Source organism: Schistocerca nitens, chromosome 8, assembly GCF_023898315.1.
Source record: "Schistocerca nitens isolate TAMUIC-IGC-003100 chromosome 8, iqSchNite1.1, whole genome shotgun sequence".
Lineage (NCBI taxonomy): Eukaryota > Metazoa > Arthropoda > Insecta > Orthoptera > Acrididae > Schistocerca > Schistocerca nitens.
In genome coordinates this window covers 156,923,387-156,947,743 of record NC_064621.1, presented here as the reverse complement: position 1 = coordinate 156,947,743, position 24,357 = coordinate 156,923,387, and the positions used below count along the sequence as shown (strand labels likewise).

At 39.0% G+C, this 24,357-nt stretch overlaps 1 protein-coding gene across 1 annotated transcript in view; it reads right to left on the bottom strand.

Moving 5' to 3' along the window:
* Positions 1–24,357, bottom strand: part of LOC126198479 (dmX-like protein 2) — a 304,650-nt gene that overhangs the window by 219,690 nt on the left and 60,603 nt on the right. Inside the window, exon 11 of the mRNA XM_049934840.1 lies at positions 3,394–3,552. Coding sequence (XP_049790797.1) covers positions 3,394–3,552 — 159 coding nt within the window. The remainder of the gene's footprint in view (positions 1–3,393; positions 3,553–24,357) is intronic.

Below are 24,357 nucleotides of genomic sequence, written 5' to 3'. Positions count from 1 at the left end.
AAATCTAGTTTGATTCAAGATCAGTTGCAGACATTTTCAGGTACTCTTGTGAGTCTTGTGAAGGAGTTTACCATCTGATTTAGAGATCTGGATGATTTATCGATGGATCTGAAAGTGTTTGCTGCATCCTTTTCAACTACCACAATAACAGATGATGTTTCATCTGCTCTACAGTGTGAATTGCTCACAATCCAATGTGATAGTGAACTCCAGGCTAAATATGAACCACAAACAAGCCTACCACATTTTTATGAACATTTTCTGCAAACCGATTTCCCAAATATGCACAAAATAGCTGCCAAACTGCTATCAATGTTCGGCTCAACATATCTGTATGAATACCTGTTCTCTCTAATGAAGATAAATAAGTATCCACAAAGAGCCACTCTAAATGACACAGATCTCACTGCAGTTCTGCGAATTGCAAGTGCAAGATCAATCGCACCAAATATAACATGTCTTTTTCAGTGAAAAGAGATCCACATCTCCGCATCATCTGCTGAATGACATTTAATATATATAAGAATACATAAGCCTATGTTTTATTTATGGTGAATTATATTTATTCATTTATTTATTTCTGTGCTTAACCTAGAGTTAGTTTGTCATTCATTGGTTATGCTTTATTCTAAATAAGCTTTTATGTTGGCCTACTGTATTTTCATGAATATAGGTAGCAGTCAAAGGAATTATCAGATGTCAAGGTAATTACTTTTGCTTCCTATGCATGATCTAATGAAAGGAATATAATTAAACATATTTATTTAGCACTACAATCTAATGGACTGAATAGAATGAGACATTAGAAAGCACAATGTCACACGTTTACATCTGGTTTGATAAGCATCCCTCCTCCAGTTCTTACAGCAAGCTGTGTAAGCAGCTACAATGCTAACTTCTGCCAGAGTGCAAACTCCGCTCTTTTTACTGCCTGAGCTGGAGTGCTGCTCATTGAGCTGATTTGTGCTTGTCTCTGCTCTACATTGTTACTTTTCTTACCTTGCCATTGTTGTTTTGTCATTTTGCACTTTTTTGTCAATCTCACTTTTTAGACTTATGTAACCCCCTTTTGTCAATTTCATTTGCTGCATTTTTATAATTTTTCTTTCCATCAGTTAAGTACAATATCTCATGCATTATATGATTTTTACCAAGTGTCTTTTTTGCTTTTTTGATCCTCTGCCGCTTTCCCTATTTCATCTCTCAAGGCTACCCATCACTGTTCTGTTGTGTTGTTTACCCCTGTTTCAGTCAATCTTTGCCTAATCCTCCCTTTATAATTCTCAGTAACCCTTGGTTCTTTCACATTCCATCCCCTCAATTCCATACTTTTCAGCTATTTCTTCAGTTTTTATCTGAATTTCATAAACAACAGATTATGGTCAGGGTCCATTTCTGTTTCTGAAAATATTTTGCAGTTCAGAATCTTGTTTTGAAATCTCTGTCTTACCATCATGTAATCCATTTGAAACTTTCCTGTGTACCCCAGTCTCTCCCATGTACACAATTTGCTTTCAAGGTTTTTACACCAAGTAATAGCAATGAGTAAGTTGTTCTCTGTGCAAAATTCTAGCAGGCGGCTTCCTCTTTCATTTCTTTTCCCTGATCCATGTTCTCTTGCTATTCTGCCTTCTTTTACCTAATATTAAATTCCACCCTCCCATCTTCCTTGACTATCTGAATAATTACTTTTATCTCATCACACACTCTTTCAATCTCTTCCTCATCTGTAGAGTTAGTTGGCATATAAACTTTTACTACTGTTGTGGGTGTTAGATTCAGGTCTGTCTTGGCTACAATAATGCGATCAATATGCTGTTCCCAGTAGCTTACGTGTATTCCTATTTTCTTTTCATTAATAGACCCACTGCTACATTATCCCCATTTAATTTTGTATTTACAGACCTGCAGTCACTTGACCAGAAGTTCTGTTCTCCCTGCCACCACACTTTGCTAATACCCACTGTAATTTCAACCCATCCATTTCCCTGTTTAAATTCTCTAGTCCACCTACCCACTTAAGGGATCTAACATTTCACATTGCCCTGTAGAATGCTTGTTTTGCTTCCTCTTGATGACATTCTCCTGAGTAGTCCCTATCTAGAGATCCAAAGGGTGGACTGTTTTACCTCTGGAATATTTTATCCATGACCATACTATCATTATTTAATAGTACACACACACACACACACACACACACACACACACACACACACACACAGATGCATGCACACAAGTCTACATTGCACTGCCACAATACACTATATGAGTACTGCATTTCAACTGGGGTGAGGCGTTATGTCAGATGTAGCTGATGAGAGATGAGAGGAGAAAAATGTGGAGTGGGAGGTAGGGGTGGAGGGAGGGGTGACTGATGATTAGGAGGAAGAGGCAGAAAGAGCCAAGATTGGAATGTGGCAGTGGTGAACATGGCGTGTCACAGGCAAGGGGAGTTGCAGGCAGCACAGCAAGTGGAAGACAGGACTGGGAAGGAGGAGAACTATGGAGAGGGGAGTTTAAGTGTGCAACTTTTGCTCTTTTTCTTGTATTTGTGCAACATGCAAAAACACATACACAAATGACAATATGGTTCTGCAAATATTAAGAAATGGGAGAGGGGAGAGTGACTGATCTTGACAACTGTCGAGCGATGTGTTAAATTTTTGTAGAAATAAAACCTAGGCAGTAGTGTAAGAGAGAGATTTTTCAGATTTCTTTTTTATGAAGTCAGTCAAGAAGAATGAAGGCAAAAATGACTAGAAAGGAAGGAGTGAGACCAGGAGATAGGGAATGGGGTAATGTAGAGGAAAGGGGTGACCATGGTTAGGGGATATATCATAGCTCTAGGACACGGAGATGATGGGGGCAAAGAATGTGCTGAAGGCATCACTTTGCACCACGACATTTCTGAGGAAATGAGGGGGCGGGGGGAGGAGGGGATGTGGTAACTCATCAAATGGCATGTGTGTTTTAAGAAGTTGTTAAAGTGTATTCACACATGACCTTACTTTTGATTAGACAGGAAATACTTGCAACAGGACTTCAGTAGGGTGCATGCATGGTCAGGTCTTGCACTTGGTGTGTTCACATGAGACTGAACCTTAGGTTGCAGGGTAATGAAAATGAGTCGCGTAAGTGGCACAGGAATGGCCTACGATATTGTGTATGAGGAGAAAATGCAGAAATTTTGACATGAGGTACAGCAACAACTATTTCTGTGGAAGATATCTTGTTAGCCTATTGTTAAGTCAGCTGTCAATAAAGCATTTTACTATTAGAAGTTACCATGATGTTCTGTTAATTTTACCTGAAATATATCACATCTGTCATGATAAATCTAAGCAACTGAATTTTGTGCTAAGACTTTACTGCTTGGAATAAGTAAAACCATACCAGATAAGAAAGCTGCCATCAATTGGATGTATAGAGTATAGCAGATCTGGATTGTGATGCCAATCTCTTAGTAAACATTCAATAGTAGTATCCAGGGGATCTGAAAGGTTTCCTGCAGGTCCAGAATCAGTAGCCAACGAGTTAATTGATGTTGTTGCACTGCAAATAAAGATAGAAATAAGTATTAAATAATGATAAATTACACTGATTATTTTGTACATATAGTTTCATGAGATAAAAGAATATTCCAACTACTACAATGGAAATTAACAGCAGATGAAAGAGCCATATCAGCTTCCAATTATGCCTATAAAAATTAAGGAAACGATGTAATATAAAAAAGGCAAATCAATAATAAGAGACCCACAACATAATTTTGCTGAGCAAATCATTAAGTGTAAACATGTGTTACTGCATTTTGCATCATTGCGTTTTTCTGAATGCATTATCTCTTTATCTTTAGTTAACCTCTTAACTAACTTTTAGCCTCTTAACTCACTTTTAATATTTTATTATTGTGTCAGTGGAGAGGTTGGTGGCAGATAAAGTTCATTGCAATTATAAGAAACATAATTAATTAAAACTCAGCAGATTATGTCACCAGTCACTCCATTTATGTTCCAATGGCGCATTTTGCAATATTATAACAATAGGGAAGGGGAAAATATTTTTAGTTAATGGTCAGTATTACTTTATCAGTTTAGGTGATATTTTCTAACAGCTTAATTTTCCTTTTTGTTGAAAAGAAAATTTACCTAAGATTTTAGACGTGGCTTCTCTTCAGCAACTATGCATGCAAGGGCTTCAAAAGATTAATGTAGTAGCCAACCAGTAGCACAATATATGTTTATTAAATCTTGACCATGATTCTGATACTTTTAAAACTGTCTTCTTCAGGAGGTTTTGTACCTATTAACAAATATTAAGACACTGTGTGTAGAACAGGGAATAAGAAATGTTTACAAATAATTTTAGTGAAGCACTGTTGTTGTTGTTGTTGTTGTTGTGGTCATCAGTCCGAAGACAGGTTTGATGCAGCTCTCCATGCTAGTTTATCCCGCACAAGCCTCTTCATCTCCGAGTAACTTCTGCAACCTACATCCTTCTGAATCTGCTTACTATATTCATCTCTTGGCCTCCATTTACAGTTTTTACCCCCCACACTTTCCTCCAGTACTGAACTGGTGATCACTTGATTTCTCAGAATGTGTCCTAGCACCTGATCCCTTTTTCTACTCAGGTTGTGCCACAAATTTCTCTTCTCCCCTACTCTATTCAGCACCTCCTCATTAGTTACGTGATCTATCCATCTAATCTTGAGCATTCTTCTGTAGCACCGCATTTCAAAGGCTTCTATTCACTTCTTGTCTAACTTTTTACTGTCCATGTTTCACTTCCATCCATGGTTTCACTCCAAGGAAATACTTTCAGACAAGACTTCCTGATACTTTAATCTATACTCGATGTTAACAAATTTCTCTTCCTCAGAAACTCTTTTCTTGCGTTTGCCAGTCTACATTTCATATCCTCTCTACTTCGACCATCATCAATTATTTTGCTTCCCAAATAGCAAAACTCATCTGCTACTTTAAGTGTCTTGTTTCCTAATCTAATTCCCTCAGCATCACCTGATTTAATTTGACTATATTCCATTACCCTCATTTTGCTTTCGTTGATGTTTGTCTTACATCCTCTTTTTAAGACACTGTCCATTGCATTCAACTGCTCTTCCAAGTCTTTTGCTGTCTCTGACAGGATTACAATATCATTGGCAAACTGCAAAGTTTTTATTTCTTTTCCATGGATTTTAATTCCTACTCCAAATTTTTCTTTTGTTTCCTTTACTGCTTGCTCAATATACAGATTGAATAACATCAGGGAGAGGCTACAATACTGTCTCACTCCCTTCTCAACTGCTGCTTCCTTTTCGTGCCCTTCGACTCTTACAATTGCCATCTGGTTTCTGTACAAATTGTGAATAGCCTTTTGCTCCTGTATTTTACCCCTGCCACCTTTAGAATTTGAGAAAGAGCATTCCAGTCAACATTGTCAAAAGCTTTGTCTAAGTCTACAAATGCTATAAACATAGGTTTGCCTTTCCTTAACCTGTCTTGTACGAGAAGTACAGCCTCACGTGTTCCTACATTTCTCCTGAATCCAAACTGATCTTCTCTGAGATCGGCTTTTACCAGCTTTTCCATTCTTCTGTCAAGGATTTGTGTTAGTATTTTGCAACTGTGACTTATTAAACTGATATTTCGGTAATTTTCACATCTGTCAGCACCCGCTTTCTTTGGAATTGGAATTATTATATTCTTATTGAAGTCTGAGGATATTTAACCTGACTCATACATCTTGCTCACCAGATGGAAGAGTTGTGTCAATGGCTGGCTCTCCCAAGGCTATCAGTAGCTCTAACGGAATGTTTCTACTCCCGAGGCCTTGTTTTGATGTAAGTCTTTCAGTGCTTTGTCAAATTCTTAATGCAGTATCCTATATTCCTTCCCATCTTCATCTACATCCTCTTCATTTTCCATAATACTGCCCCCCAGCACATCTACCTTGTACAGACTCTCTATATACTCCTTCCACCTTTCTGCTATCCCTTCTCTGCTTAGGACTGGTTTTTCATCTGAGCGCTTGATGTTCATACAGGTGGTTCTCTTTTCTCCAAAGGTCTCTCTAATTTTCCTGTAGGCAGCATCTATCTTACCCCCTAGTGATGTATGCTTCTACATTCTTACATTTGTCCTCTATTGAAGTATACTTACATTGACTCTATCTAGCACATGCACATGTCATCCACTTAATCACCATTCAAACGTAGAATCTCTCTATTGTATGGCTTTGTCTTAAAACTATTTAAAATACGACATTTGACAAAGGATCTAACAACACATAGTGTCTTGCTTCAAAGATTTGTATATGAAATTTAAATATAAAATGTGACATCGGAACATACAAAGGATAAGTATACCATATACAGAGCTAGATACATGTGCCAACTGGCTGAAGAGTAGAGGCACTAGCCTTAAGTCACCTGTAGTAGGCAGCACTCCTGTGGATTGTGTAAGCACGTAGCTGCAATGAGCAGCATGTGCATTTTAACAAGTACATATTCATTACTAGAATTAGCATATTAACTAAAAAGCAGAAAAAAAGGGAGACATGAGAAGGATAGAAAAGTGTGCTATTGAAATAGTATGGCTTAAAGAGAGTGCGCAGGCTCAGGTAAACATAAATTCTTTACATTATGTATAAAAACACACAACAAGCACTTGCGCGTGAATATCCAACTGTAACAAGTATGCATGTCAAAGCAGAAACACTTCAAGGAAATACGAGGGTTGTTTGAAAAGTTCTGGGAATCATAACGAAAGGTCAGTGTTAGTGCAATGAGTTGTTCACGATATTCATTGGACTGTTGCCTGTAAACACGTACCCCATCAGTGCTCTTGGAAGAGAGCTGTGGCAGTGACGTGGCTCTGTTGTTGTTCCTGCATAGTGATTTGTGAACATGGAGGACGCGGGGAGGGGGAGGGTGTGTGTGGATCGAGACTCTAGCAGTGATTAAGTACACTACTGGCCATTAAAATTGCTACACCACGAAGATGACATGCTACAGACGTGACATTTAACCGACAGGAAGAAGATGCTGTGATATGCAAATGATTAGCTTTTCAGAGCATTCACACACAGTTGCCACCGGTGGCGACACATACAACATGCTGGCATGAGGAAAGTTTCCAACCGATTTCTCATACACAAACAGCAGTTGACCGGCATTGCCCGGTGAAACGTTGTTGTGATGCCTCGTCTAAGGAGCAGAAATGTGTACCATCACGTTTCCGACTTTGATAAAGGTCGGATTGTAGCCTATCGCAATTGCGGTTTATCGTATCGCGACATTGCTGCTCATGTTGGTCGAGATCCAATGACTGTTAGCAGAATATGGAATCAGTGGGTTCAGGAGGGTAATACGGAATGCCGTGCTGGATCCCAACGGCCTCGTATCACTAGCAGTCGAGATGACAGGCATCTAATCCGCATGGATGTAACGGATCGTGCAGCTACGTCTCGATCCCTGAGTCAACAGATGGGGACGTTTGCAAGACAACAACCACCTGCACGAACAGTTCAACGACGTTTGCAGCAGCATGGACTATCAGCTCGGAGATGATGGCTGCGATTACCCTTGACGCTGCATCACAGACAGGAGCGCCTGCGATGGTGTACTCAACGACGAACCTGGGTGCACGAATGGCAAAACGTCAGTTTTCAGATGAATCCAGGTTCTGTTTACAGCATCATGATGGTCGCATCCGTGTTTGGCGACATCGCGGTGAACGCACATTGGAAGCGTGTATTCGTAATCACCATACTGGCGTATCACCTGGCATGATGGTATGGGGTGCCATTGGTTACACGTCACGGTCACCTCTTATTTGCATTGATGGCACTTTGAACAGTGGACATTACATTTCAGATGTTTTACGACCCGTGGCTCTACCCTTAATTCGATCCCAGCGAAATCCTACTTTTCAGCAGGATAACGCACGACCGCATGTTGCATGTCCTGTATGGGCCTTTTGGATACAGAAAATGTTCAACTGCTTCTCTGGCCAGCACATTCTCCAGATCTCTTACTAATTGAAAACATCTGGTCAATGGTGGCCGAGCAACTGGCTCATCACAATACGCCAGTCACTACTCTTGATGAACTGTGGTATTGTGTTGAAGCTGCAAGGGCAGCTGTACCTGTACACGCCATCCAAACTGTTTGACTCAATGCCCAGGCGTATCAAAGCCGTTATTACGGCCAGAGGTGGTTGTTCTGGGTACTGATTTCTCAGGAACTATGCACCCAAATTGGGTGAAAATGTAATCACATGTCAGTTCTAGTATAATATATTTGTCCAATGAATACCCATTAATCATCTGCATTTCTTCTTGGTGTAGCAATTCTAATGGCCAGTAGTGTACTTCGTAAAGAAAGGTATGAAAGCAAAGGCCATTCATGCCGATTTCCAGAATACACTGGGTGACACTGCTCCTTCATATTCAACTGTTGCCAAGTGGACAAATGAATTTAAATTTGGTTGGGAGAACTTAGATGATCTTCTCAGTGGGTAGCCAAGATGTGTCACTACTCCAGAAATCATTGCAAAAGTGCACAAAGTGGTTGTGGAAGATTGTCGATTGAAAGTGCGTGAAATTGCTGTCACTTGCCAGATGTCATCTGAAAGGGTATATCACATTTTAATTGAAGAATTAGAAATGAAAAAATTATCTGCAAGATGAGTGCCACGACTCTTGACACTGGATAAAAAACGCGTGAGAATGGATGTAACAGAACAATGTTTGGCCAGCTTGAGGAGAAACGAACAAGATTTTTTGCGATGGTTTGTGACCACAGTTGAAACTTGGGTGCACTACTATATCCCAGAGAAAAAACAACAGTCAAAGCAGTGGAAACATGCTGATCACTCACCACCAAAGAAAGCAAAGACAATTCCCTCGGCGGGGAAAGGTCATGACATCAGTGTTCTGGGATGTGAAGGGGATTCTGTTTGTAGATTATCTCCCCACTGGGCAAACAATTACTGGAGAATACTATGCTAGCATTCTGGACAAATTGCAACAAAAGATACGTGAAAAAAGATCAGGTTTAACAATGAAGTAAGTCATCTCCCATAAAGACAACGTGCACCTGCACACATGTGCTGTTGCCATGGCAAAATTGATGAATTATGAATTGTTGCCACACCCGCCTTATTCACCTGATATGGCTCCATCAGACTTCCATCTCTTCCCAAAACTGAAAATTTTTCTTGGTGGACGAACATTCACTCCAAATGAAGAATTGATAGCTGGAGCAGACAACCATTTTGCAGGCCTGAAGAAAATTCATTTTCGAGGTGGGATCAAGGCACTGGAACATTGTTTGACGAAGTGCATTAATCTACAAGGAGACTACATTGAAAAATAATTAAAGTTTCAGTGATGTAAGTACTTTTGTCCTATTCCGTTCAGAGAACTATTTAAACCACCCTCGTACTGTCAATGTATAAGAGGCCCAATATTCGACATATTAAGTTGACCCTTGACATGAAGGAATACTGTAAAAGGACATACCGTGGTTGAGAAACTGCAAATTTTAAAAGCCAAATGCAAATTGGGGAAAGAGAGAAGGGGGGGATAGTGTAGATACTTGTGACGTATCATGCTAAGGGAAATAGTTGCACTGATAAAGTATGCTATATGAACAAATATGCTAGAAGGGGGGGGGGGGTTATAATATACCCAGTAAAATAATGAATAAATGAAGCCTCGCTAAGCAGTGTATATAAGCTTAGAAATCATGATATTATAGGGGGGGGGGGGGATGGGTATGTGGTGGTTCATTACTACAATGTTGAACAGCAACTTAACTGTGGTTGAAGGACTGTACATTGTAAAATAAAAAAATAAAAGACAATACTGAGCATAGAATTTCAAGGAAAAAAAGAATACAACATTTTAGTAATGAACCACTTTACACCCATCCCCCTCATTTTTTATAGTGTGCTTTATTCTGCCTATAGTATCGTGATTTCTAGGCATATATATATATATATATATATATATATATATATATATTGCTTAGTGGGGCTTCATTTATTCATTATTTTACTGAGTTTTTTTACATCATCTCCCCTTCTAGTATATTTGTTCATATAGCATGCTTTATCAGTAAGACCACATCCATCAGTATGATGCTTCACAAGTGATGATCTAGTCCTCCACCCCCTTTCTCTTTCCCCAAATCGCATTTGTCTTTCAATGTTTGCATTTTCTCTGTCACAATTCTTTTCTCAGTAACCCTTCATGTCATGGGGCAACTCAAAATGTCAATTACTGGGCCTCTTATAGACTGATAATACTTCCTCGTTTTGTTTTTGCTTTGACACTCATGCTTGTCACAGTTGTGTATTCACACACAAGTGCTTCTTGTGTATTTTTGCATATATTGTAAATGTGTTTGCTATGTTTATCTGAGCTATGGATTCTTCCTAAGCCATGTGATTTTAATGGCACCTCTTTTTACTCCATTCCCTCTCCCTTTTTTCAACTTTTTGGTTAATATGTTAATTCTAGTAATGAATATATACTTGTGAAATCACACACACTGCTATTGCAATTACACAGATACAGAATGCGCAAGAGTGTCACCTACCACAGGTGATCTAAGGCTAGTGCCTCAATTATTCAGCAGTAGGCACATGTCACTAGCACTGTATGTGGTATACTTATGCTTTGTTTGTTCTGATGCCACATTTTATATTTAAATGTCATACACAAATCTTTGAAGTGACACACTACACACTGTTGGATCCATTGTCAAATGTGTGATATTTTAAACAGTTTTAAGACAAGCCCTAGAGTAATGAGTTACTACTTTTATATCATGGTATTTTAAATGGTGATGGAGTGGATGACATGCACATGTACTATGTAGAGTCAGTGACTTCCACATCAGGTATGCATAAAATGTGATTCTATAAGAGTATGCTTCACTAAAATTATTTTTAAACATTTCTGTGATTTTGCTTATTACAATGATACCATCTCTGTTCCACACACAATGTCATAATATTTGTTAATAGATACAAAATCTTCTGATGAAGACAGTTTTAAAACTGTCAAAACCTTGGTCAAGATTTAATAAACCAGTATTTTCAGACTGGTTGGCTATTATTTCCAATCCACTGAAGAAAATATACCTGTAATTTACATTACTTCTATAAGACACTATACCTCATATTTATATTGTCTTAAAATATAATGTGAAGAATAAGTATATTTTCTTTTTCAACAGAAAACAGATATATCTACATTACATACAGCATTGTCAATCAACAGATCATCACATGTATGGCATCATCAATGTCAAAATATTTTCTCCAAAACTGTATGATGTGTTTGACATTAATAGCATGACCACTACCATTTAAATTACATGAAAGAATATTTGGGGTTAATATTTCATCAACTACGGACAGATTTAAGTCAATTTTTCCGCTCAGACACATATAATGTTAATAACATCAAAATCTGGTCATTAAAACTGATGTGTTTTGAAAGGGAAAGTTTTCATCGCCAGACATACAACACCATAAGAAACAGAATACCTTGTCAAATAAAAACTACACATCTGTTTATAGGTAATTCTGAAAACTAATTTAATTTAAAAATTAATTTGTCACTTTTATTATAAGAGGTATTTTGATTCTCATGATGGCAGGTGTTGAAAACAGAAACTTGCACTTCCCTGATGCATCGGTTGTAATGTGATCAGATTTTATCGTGATTCACATTGATAAGTGTGGTTGTAATGAAGTATTCTCTTAAATTCTTAAATTAGAACTACAGTCTCACTTCATTATTGGTTAAGAATAAAATGTGAACTGACTGTAACATTTCTGTATCAACTGTGATTAGTAATTGCAAACAGAGCATAGGTGACTTCCACTATTGCTTGAATGCTTTATTTTTTAAACGGTAAGTTTAGACCTGGTGCTACTGGCACTGAAAAATTATTTTTCAGCATTAGCAATTCAGTCACATACATAAAATGAATAGGTTTAATTTTTACATAATGGAGAAAGACTGACTTCATCTGGGTCACTTAATCTTTACTTGGATTTCAAATTTTGTTAAAGCTCATCTTCAAATCCACATCTAATTACTGCAGTCCATTATAATTAGATACAGATCTAGCAAAAAACTACCAAGTCATGAAGATAGTGAGTCTCTTAAGAACAAACCTGGACTACATGAGCTCTCCGGCAAAGAATGTGGATGAAACTCAATAGACAGAGAGCAGTCTCTACTGGAATATGAAAACTATTGAAAATTGATGATGTATCTGCACAACATTTTCTAGAAACCAGACACGAATGTGTGACAGTAATAGAAATTTTATGCATCAGTTGCAAATGACAGCAATATGTTGGGCAAAAAAAAACTGCCACCAGAAAGGTTCTTTCAGATTATTTTTTAATTCCCAAATCCAATTTATGATGAAAAAGCAAGGAAACAATTTAACATGTATATGAGCATAGACTACTTATGTTGCTCATTCATGTTCTGTAGATACCATCACAACAGGGAGAAACTTCAGGAACACAGAAGGGGTCAAGGTGTACATTAAAAAAGGCATTGAAATCAGAAATTAATCCGTATACTGTATTAATGGCAAACTATCACTATACTACTTAATTCTAACAATGGATATGACAGCTAATTTTAATAGAGAAAAACTGGCGCTTAGAAAAAACTGATACTTCCTCAATTATACTACATAGATGGTGGTTATATGCTTTTTGTGGCTTCATATTACTTGATTACAATGACACGAGGGGATATCCATATTGATTTATGCATTATTTTTTCCCATCAGTCATGGTGCACCTTTGACTTATCATTAAAGCTACTAGCATGTAGTACTCTGATCTAGTCCTAGGCGGCAGGACAACCACTAGAAGTGTAACAATTGCGCAGTAAAGCCCTTTTCCCAACTGCTGTCATTAAGTGAGCAGACAGCACAAACTGTGATCAATCATCAAGGACAGTACTGGATGACACAGTTTCTGTAGTAGAACGCAGTAAACACTGTGGACATTCAGAAGCAATTGGTGGCACTGTGTGGAGAGTGTGCACTGTTACGAAAAGTGATCTCGCAGCACGACAATACTTGTCCCCACACGAGTAGGAAACCCACAGCTGCTATCACTGAAATGGGATTGCAGATATTGCCACACCCAGCATATTTTCTTGACTTGCCCCTTTAACTTATGCAGGGTCTGCTAGAACCACTTTTCTGGAGTTTCTCGCACCTGCTACAGGGCAGATGGTCACAGTTACTGGAAGTCTGCAAAATGACGTCCGTGCAGAGATTTCCTCATAGTCCTGAACAACTGGTATTCAGAAGGGGCCAAGTCAGCAGAATACGGCGAGTGTGGCAGTACCTTGAACCTCATTTCGGCAATGGGAGTTTTGGTTTTCCCAACTCCAATACGGACGAGCACTGTTGTGTTGCAAGAACACTTTTTGTGATGGTGTACACTCTTCACACACGGTCACAAACTACCTGTGGATACACACAGTGTCTACATTCTCCTTCCACATAAACAACATCATCCATCACTCCGTGTTGTCTGCTGACGTAGTGACAGCAGTTAGGAAAATGGGCTGTACTGTGCAGGGTTAAACGTCTATTGAGTGTCCTGGCACCTACGGTTAGACCAAAGTACTACACATTTGCAACTTTAATGATTAATCAAATGGTGCACTATGAATCATGGGAAAAAATAAAGTGTAAATCAATATGGAATGTCCCTCATCTTTTTCAAATAAGACTAGTCATATTACTACTTACATAGCATTACAATGAACATTGCTACTTGACATGTAGCAAATGGAACTTTTCAATTCTTCAATCTAGTTATTCAGTTAATTTATAAAATTAGTAGATAATGAGGTATGTTTTGAATTTTCTTTTGAATTGGGTGAGATTCCAGATTTCCTGCTTTATGTCAGATGGGAACATTTTCCACCAGAGTGCATAACTCCACTCTGTACTCTACACAAAGGTGCAAAACCTAAAAGAAAATTATTTTTGAGTCTCGTATTGTGACCGAGTAAATCACAGTCCAGTTTAAATGGATTTTTATTATCAATAACAAATACTATGAAGAGCACAGGTATTGGGAAAAGGAGTGTAATAATATCAAGAATCTTAAAAAGGGCTTCTAGTCTTCAGCACTGTTGGCTCCAACCAAGATGGGCCACATCGCACTAATGGAGCCACATGCTGGTGCATAAGCATCTGGAGAAGCTTTTACCTCACCGCTGCCATGCACCATCCTCTCCTTGTGCTGTGAGGGGATATGGCAATCACCTCTACTGAGACACTACCATGTAGTCGAATGAAAAGAAATAAAATAGTTTTGACTTTAGAGGCTTCCTCCCTAAGCTATCAACAGCCTGCTCCTATGACCTTGCCACACTGCCATGACCCAGCCCGCACTGAGGGGTTTAACACCAGACCACTTCATTACCTTTGAGGAAGAATTTTGTAGAAAATCTGAAGAAATTAAGCCCTCTTTCCACATGTCTGTCCATTGTCCTACAACAACATCTACATCTAAACTCTCAAGCCACATTACTGCAGCACTCCAACTATTTTTTGACACTACTGAATAAATTTACAAGCTGCGATATAGTTGCGAATTGAACAGTGACCCAAATATAGAATAAATTTCCTTTATGTGAAGTAGAGGAAACTGAATAAATTAATGACACTGGTATGGCAAATGCAAGAGGCCATGAAATGGGTCAAAACAGAGCTGACAAGACACAGTTACGTCAGAGACTGCACGATGATGTGACAGAAACTGCTACCATAATGTCAGGCAATTAGCGCACTGCTGGGAGGCTGAGGGTCCAGCGCCATAATAATGACACCACAGAAAGACAGAACCACTGTGGCAAGCCCTCACAAATACTCCTCATTTTTACACAGATACTTGTAGTCTGGCAGCTGCAACTTCTAGAATGGATCCACTTTGGTTAACAAGTTAATGTGGATCTACAAACTAACACAACAAGACTTGGCCTCCACTAACAGCAAGCCTACAGCTGACTCTATGTCCACTGTTGTGGACTCAGCACTATCCAGCCAGCAGGCCACCTCTGACCCTACTTCCAGTCATGGCCAGTCTCCTACCCTGGAGGGCTACTGTTCAAGACCATGCCAGTTCAACTGCCCAGCCATCTTTGCCTATATTGTCATACTGTCACTGTCTGTGCCTGCCTGCAAGGATATGCACTACTGCTGGCAGTTTTGCACTGCATGTGGACAAGAGCAGGAGGCACAGGGCTGAGTGATTCAAAGTGGCTTATTGTCAAGCACTGGTTAAGATATATGGGGGAGTACCAGAGAAAGCTGTAATGGTCAAGGTGCAGCTTTTTCACACACCATTCAGGATGGAACATTTATGAATGTGAATCTGTTGGAGGTGTGGCGTGGGGGAAAGCAACAGTTCAATCACCCACCTGCTTAGGGTGAGCCATGCCCATTTCGGGTGCCGCCTGGCTGAGGTCTCAAAATATAACCAAAGAACATTGTCTCATTATATGGGAAGGTTACGGTCACACACTTTCAAACACAAAGAGTTCGGAAAGGAGCAGATCCTATCAGTTGCCAGTCTGGTTGCATTGTAACCAAAACTGGGAGTCAATGATAGACACCACAGGTTGTCCTGGTATCTCCAAAGTGCGTGTTTTTAAAAGGGTTTACAAAGGGACATGGTCTTCTCAAACATTCAGTATGATTGGACAATATCCCACCTAATGTTGGGGAACTGGCAATGCGTGTCAGTCACCTGAAATTTTGTATACTATTTGTTAAATGCCACATAAAGGCCAGGCACCATCTTGCAATGCTTTCAAGAGAATTATTGTGTGTATTGTGAGCTCTGCTCAAGCCAAATCACCAACATAAAATTAAGTAATACAGGGACACAGAGCATTAATCTGAATATTACCTTTTTTAAAGTTTTAAGCAAAACATAAATGGCAGTGAAATGTGGAGAACACTTGTGTATTTAATTCAATAACAAAATTTAAACATGGTAATGGATGATTCAAGATAACTTAAGATTTGTGAGAGATTAGACCTAGATTAGAGCTTTGGGTGCCCCTATCATTAAAATCAGGAGTTAAATGTGATACATGATATAGTTTTTGTTTGGAAACAGTTGTTAAAATTGACCAATTCGTTCACAGTTGTATAAAATATTATCTTATTTCACAGCACTATGACAAAATAACATTGTGGGAGAAGCAAACACTCAGTCAGACAATAGCAAGATAGAGAGAAGAATGTAGAGCCGATGTGAAAGTTTAGCTGCGAATTTATGTGGGACATTATGCGAGCTTTGTTCAAGGACTTTTAAAGTGTAGAGATTTCTCCATTTTAAATGGAACTGGAGCTCCTGGATTAGTCAACTTTTAGTCATGGACAGGAGAGCCAAAATGTTTCATTTGAGAAAGAGCTGTCTCTCCTAGACTGCGCAAGTTTTCCATGTGGTTGCACTGTATGGGCTTAGAGCATTCAGTGGGTTCATCTCAGCTCAAAATACTTATGCCAATGAGATTATATGGATTGGGACGTGTGGACAGACAAAAAACAGTTGGAACAGTTTTTTTGAAAACTGTAAGCGATACCGTAAGTTTGTCTTATAATGGGCTGCTGCTGAAGTGAATGAGATAGTTAGTACCATCGATAAATTGTTGTTATTACATAAACAAGAGCAATTCAATAGAATCTGTTGTGTTGCCTAGTTTCATTTGTAAAATACAACTAGAACACAGCTAGCAGGTCTGCTAGGGCATTATAAACCCGACATCATCATAAAGGGAACTATTTTGCAACAGTGTGCTATTAGTACTATGAAGAATCTGATGAGCCAGAATTAACATACAATCCAGCCATACGTTTTCGTTCTCCGCCCTAGGAAGATTTGTGGTTTACAACAGGATGTCCCAGGTTGCATGGTGTCTTCACTAAGTGCCCTCGAGGGTACTGCCACCACGGAAAGTTGTTACGATTATTGGATGTGTTCACTGATAAAATGTATGTTTAATCAATGCGTTTTCTTGATGACACGTCAGCCTACAACCAGACAACCACTTGGCACTAACTGCTATCTCACCCAGGATGGTGAACAACTGGCTGCTGACACTACCAAATCAGTTCCACCATTCACTGTAGTGGTTGCCCACCCCTCATCATCACACTGTGCTGAATAGTGGAGAGTTCTTTGGGGACCTCTGTCACTTCCCCCCTTTCCCGCTCTAGTTGTGAATGCTTCGCAGGCTGAACACTTGCTAGTCAGAATCCCTCTTATCTTACCTTCATGTTCTCTTCACAAGATATACATGGGAGAAAGCAATATGATGGTTGGCTCTTCTAGGGCCATATGCTCTCTTAATTTTAACAGTAAACTGTACTACGAGTTTGCAACTCCTATCTCACAGTGTCTGCCACTGATGTTGGCTGAGCATCTCTGTGATACTCTTGTGCTTATTAAATAAGCTTGTGATGAAGTGTGCAGCTCTTCTTTGGATCTTCTCTATTTCCTCTATCAATTCTGTATCATACAGATAACAGACTGATGAGCAATATTCAAGTACTGGGCGGAGTCTGGCACCTGCCTTATCTGCAACTAGTTTTATGTGGTTTTTCCACTTTACATCACTCTGTATGCATACTCTTAGAGATTTCATGGATTTGACTGCTTCCACTTAATAGTTCTGCAATCATGTAATCATAGAACAACGGGTGTTTCGGTCCACTTTTGCACAGTGTGTTACATGTATTTCATGTTGAGGATCAACTGTCAATCCCAGCACCAATGTCAATTCTCTGCAGATTTTCCTGTATTTCTCTACAATTTTCTAGCATTGGAGTGCTCTGTATCCAATCACATCATCCATGAAAAGCTTCCTGGAATTTCTGACATTATCCACTCTGCCATTTACATAGGGCGTCCCTGGAGTAATGGTCAGTATGCAGGGGTAAGCATGGGCTTTAAAATGCATACCATAATAGCTATGAGCAGTTGTTCATCTTTGCTACTAAAAAGTGCTCATAGCTCTCAAGATACACATTTTAGAGCCCAAGTTTACTCAACTTTTTGCTCTGAATGCTCATTCCTGTCACATCACTGAATACTGAACATTCCTCTTGGGGCACGCTGTATGTATTGCAAAAAGTAATGCTCTTGTAACACACTCTTGAGGTAACCTCGAAATTGCTTTTCATCTGATGATTTCTATCCACTGAGAATGACATACTTTGTTCTGTTTGCTAGAAACTATTCCATCCATTCATACAGCTGGTATGGTATCCCACATGTTTGTATTTTGTTCAGTCGGTGGCAGTACAGAACTTTTACTGAACACCTATTGGAAGTTAAAAAAACAGGCATCAATCTAGAGCCCAGTAACTACTGCTTTCTGGGTTTTGTGGATGAACAGAGCGAGTTGGGTTTCATACAATCATTGTTTTCAGAACACATATAGAAGAGATTTCCAGTTGTCAGAAATGTCACAATATGCAACCATAAAAGATGTTCCAAAATTCTACAACAGACTACCATTCAAGATGTAATACCACAGTATTTTGCTTCAACCCATCCCGGAATGAGAATGACCTGTGTTTCCACCCAATCACTAAAACGCTTTGTCCTCAAACAACCTATAGAAAAGGAACACATTCTTTTGCGTACTCTGCATAGTCATTCTGTCAATTTTTTCGATATCGTCATTCTGGCATGTGTACAACAATTTAAAGGAAGAACTACACCATGATCTTCCTCAGTAAAACAGCTTTGTAAAAAGTCATTTAGTATTTCGGCCTTCTCTCTGTCATCCTTTGTTTGAATACCATTATGGTCACAGATTGTCCTGACAGATGGGTTTGACTCATTTACTGATATAATACAATACCACAACTTCTAAGGATTTTCTGACAAGTCAGCAAGTCAGTGGATAGAATTCTACTTTCAATTTTTTAAAATTCTTCATGCATGGCCCTCCTTATGCTAAAATTTTGACTTCATTCAGTTTTTTTGTCTTTGAGGTCCCAGTTACATTCAAATTTGATATGAATCTCTTTTTGTTTTCATAGCAGCTTTCTAACAATTGTAAACCAGAGTGGGTCTTTACTATGATTCACAACTATACACTATCTACACATGTACTATCTGATTAACTTACCCCCTACATAATGCGGAATTAACCAGTAGATGTCATGAGCGGTGGGTCCATCGGTATAAAATGAGGAAGGCAGCATTGTGTTGTCAGCAGAGAAGGAGTAAAAGGAGAATTGGTCTGTCAGGAGACTCCGGTGACTTAGAATTTACCATTGGATGTGATCTGGGTAACAAATCTGTCAGGGACATTTCAACAGCTCTAAAGCTGCCCAAGTCAAATGTCAAAGTGACTGTGAAGTGGAAATGTGAAAGAACAACTACAGGTAAACCAAGACCAGGCAGAGCTCATGTACTGTATGGAAGAGACCACCCAGCATTGCAGAGGATGGTTGTAAGAAATCACATGAATACAACGAAAGGAAAGATTACTGAGTTTCAAAGTGCTACTAGCAATCCAACTAGCACAATGACTGTGCATGAGACGTTAAACAGAATGGGGTACATGGTTGTGCAGCAGCTCATAAGCCACACATTTCTGTAGTCAATACTATGAGACACTTGAGGTGGTGTAAAGGCCAATGCCAAAGGACAGCAGATGCCTGGAAACAAGTGATTTGGAGTCATGACTGATACTATACACTTGGCAATCCAATGGAAGGGGTTAGGTTTGGCAAATGACTGGAGAATGTTACTTTCCATTATGCACCGTGCCAACAGTGAAGCACAGAAGAGGTAGTGTTATGCAATGGTGCGTTTTTCATGGTTTGGATGTGGTCCCCTTACTGCACTTAAGAAAACACTAAATGAGGAAGGATAACAACACATTTTACAGCATTGTGTACTGCGTACAGTAGAGTAACAGTTCTGAGGTGATGACTGGTTATATCAAATGACAATGTACCTCATTATAAAGCAGCATGTGTGAAGCAATGATTTGTCAACAATAACATTCCTGAAATGAACTGGTCTGCCCTGGGTCCCAATCTAAACCCAATGAAACACAATTGGGAAGCATTAGAATGTTGACTTCGCTCCAGACCCAAGCATCCAACATCACTACCTCCTCTGGTTTCAGATCTTGAGGAAGAATGGACTGCCATTCATCCTCAGACATTCAGACACCTCACTGAACGTGTCCACAGTGGAGTTCAACCTCATTTTTGTTACACAAAACCAGTGAACTGAGATAGCCAATTTCGTTTTTGTTTGTAGACAAAATCAGAAAAAGCATTGCAAAAGCCAAACATGCTTTCAATGAATGAAAACAACTCATAGCAAACAAGTGATTTAGTGTAGGAAAGAAAGAAAGAAACAATTTAAGACGTTCTTGTGACTCCTGTATTGCTATGCAAGCTAGATACTGTTGAAAATAAAGTTTTCACAAGTGATGGAAATGTGATTGTGGAGAAGGCTTATGAGGACCAGCTGGACTAATAGGGAATACTGAAAGTACAGAAATAAGAGTGGCGGAACTAGTCACATATTAGTTTGACTCTTGGGAAAGCATCACAGAAATGTTGAAATCCTAAACTGGCAAACTCTTGAAGGTAGATGCCTAGTATCTCATGAAAGCCTACTTATTAACTTTCACGAACTAGTGTTAAGTAAAGAATCTACAAAGATTCTTCCGTCTCCTATGTACAGCTTCCACAAAGATTATGAGAATAAGATTAGACAAATTACAGCATGCACAGAGCCACTTAAGCAATCATTCTTCTCATGCTCCATATACAATTTGAATGGGAAGAAGTCCTAATATGATACCACACTAAGTACCAAGCACTTCAATGTAGTTTATGGGCTATGTATGTAGATGACAGACTAAAAGAAAATCCAATGAAGATCACTTGAAAGAGATCAGTGAGTAGAGAAGTCCCTTATAAAGTATCCCAAAAAATTGAAAAACCATACTTTCTAGACATTAATTTAGACCAATGTTTGTCAAACTTTTTTACTCAAGAACCAATACTGACATTCTGGGGTGGCACCTATGGTTCCATATACACTAATAACATCACTAATTGATTACATATGTATATTAGTATGTAATCAATGTATGTGGGGGCAATTGAGTATATATAGCAAGGCTGCAACAGGAAAGCTGCATGCCCCACTGTTTGGGGTAGTGAGAGGGAGTTTGTCATCAGTCTTCTGACTGGTTCAATGCAAACTGCCATGAATTCCAATGTCCGCCTTCTGCTGTCCTACCGCCCTCCCCCCCTCCCCATTTTTACCCTCTACTGCTCCCTCTAGTACCATGGAAGTTATTCTTTGACATTTTAGCACATGTCCTTTCAGCTTGTCCCTTCATCTTGTTTATGTTGTCCATATGTTCCTTTCTATGCCTATTCCGCAGAGCACCTCCTCATTCCTTATCTTATCAGTCCACCTAATTTTCAACATTCAATCACATCTCAAAAACTTCAGTTTTCTTCTATTCCAGTTGTCACTACCATACAATGCTATACTCCAAATGTTCAATCTCATAAAGTCCTTCCTCAGATTAAGGTCAATGTCCAATACTAGCAGATTTCTCTTGGCCAGAAATGTCTTTTGCTTGTGTTCATCTGCGCTTTTTGTCTTTGCCTCCCATCATGCTTTATTTTGCCTTCAAGGCAGCAGAATTCCTTAACTTTGAATAATTTGTGGTCCCCAATATTAAGGTTAAGTTGGTAACTCATCTAATTTCTGCTACTGTTCATTAAATTTGTCTTTCTTTGGTTTATCCACTGTCCATACACTGTACTCATTACACTGTTCATTCCATTTAACATGTGCTGTAATTTTTCATTTTCATTGAGGTCAGTAATGTCATTTGTGAATCTTATTGAAATTCTTTCATTCTTAATTGCAATCCCACACTTTAACCTTTTGTTTCTGTCATTGCTTCTTTGATGTCTAGAGTGAATAAAAGGGGCAAAAGACTACATCCTGGGCTCACACCCTTTTTAATCCAAGCTCTTTGTTCTTGGTCAGCTGGAGTCTCTCTGTATTGCCAGACCTTTCCGAAGTATACCTGCTCCTCTTGTTATTTTAAACAGCTGAAATTTACTGCTGAACTCAATTCGCCTTTCCCCTCTCACATGCCTGCCAACAATCCCATATTCTCCTCTAACACTTCATTCTCCTCCTTTCCCTATAACAGTGTTCTAATACTAAGAGATTATTAGAGTATCATTTCTTTTTACATACTGAATCAATTGTTCGATATCCTCACATATGGAGTATGCTTTCTCTAGCTCTTCACCTTCTGCCGGTAACATCAGCATGCATACCTGAACTATTGTTGTTAGTGCTGGTTTTCTGTAAATTCTCATGAGAATAACCCTAATACTGAACTGTTTGTAGTAACTCACTCTCTACCCTACTTTCCTATCCATAATGAATATATTTCTACTGCTGTTGATACTACCTCATATTCATCTGATCAAAAACACTTGTCATCTTTCCATTTCAATTACTGACCTCCCACTCCTCCTCCCCACTCTATATCTAGACAGAATCTTTTCATTTCTTTTTTCAGATTTTCTAGCCTCCCTACCACTTTCAAATTGCTGCCATTCCAACATTCCACAATCTGACTCGTACAATGTAACCTTTCCACCCCTAGAGGAAGGGGTTGCCCTGAAGGTCAGTACACTGCACCCTCTTTGACAAAGATGCTGGCAGAACAAGGATGTACTGGGCACCTATTGCCGCCATTGCTAATGATTTTTATTCGACACTGAAGTACTGACTAGGTCCGAATCTAAGATGCAAGAGGTTCCGATTACTAGTTAAAGACGCAACCACTAGACCGGGGGCTGACTTTTTGAACTGTTAGCTGCTAGAAGCATATTATGTATAGATCACTATAAAATATGACATCAAAAATATCAAAGCATCATGTAAAACTGCTCATAAAAGACGTCAATGCACAGATTGGTAGAGAAGATAAATACAAGGCAATAGTATGACACTTTCCTGCACATAAATGAACCAATAAGAATGGAGAAAAGCTCATTAACTTTTCCAAACAATTTGATTTTAAAAAAGTAAACCTTTCTCAGAAAATTATCGAGGAGAACCAGTCTTCTCCTAATAAATACACATTCAGGCTCATATCCACTGGATCATGTGGCAATAACCAAACCAGATAACAGGAATGAATTCGTTAAGAGGCTTCGTGCAAAGAAGATGAGAAAGTGGGATGAGGTCAGAGAAGAAATAATGGTGAAAGAACTAGAACAAACACGAAGGAAGAGGCAACATAGTTGGTGGAATAAGGTATGTGACAAAGTGATAGAGAATATACTAACAGCTTGGAAAAAATGGAACTCCTGCAGAAAGGAAACAGATTGGAACACACCCACTGAGATCAGGGAATAGACATCAAAAATTATTTGCACAGAGAAATGGAAATATGACTTCTACAAAGTTTTCAAAGAAGATTAACAGAACAAGCAAGTGAGCCTGCATTTCAGAGATTCAACAGACAAACTGATTACCAACAACATCAAAGGCAACTGTGAGTTGCTAGCAAAATACATCAAAAACCTTCTTAACTGCAAGGAACCAACACAATGACTAATTTTCAGAGAGCTTCAATAGCAAAATCCTCCTCCAGAACCACCAGTGACTGCGTCAAATTGAAAAATGCATTGGGCAGCTGAAAAACAACAGAGCGTAAGGTGAAGAAGGGAAGTTGGCTGAGATGTGGAAAGGGAAGGGAAGTGGGCAGAAGAAACCATTTATGGGGTTATTAAGGATTGCTGGGAGCATGGAAGAACACTGAGTGACCTGAAACGAGCCATAATCCATCTGCTACATAAGAAGGGAGACAGGACAGACACCAACAATTACTGAGGCATATCTCTATGTCCAGTCACCTACAGAATTATACCCAAAGTTCTACAGAATAAGACAGAACACCAAGCATAACACACAACTGGAGAGCAAATTTTTAACTTGAAAACAACCCTCAGGATCAGAAGAATGCAGAACATTCACACAGTTAATACATTCATTGATTTCAAAAAAAGCCTATAATTCTGTGGATGGAGAGAGACAGTATTTCTAACAATGGAAGAAGCAGGTATCGACAAAACCACTAAACAGTTAGTTGAATAGACACTAACAGACACAACTTCAAAAGTTTAAATTCTTAAGAGAAGTTCTGAACCCTTCTGAATTAACACAGGTGTTGGGCAGGGTAATGGGC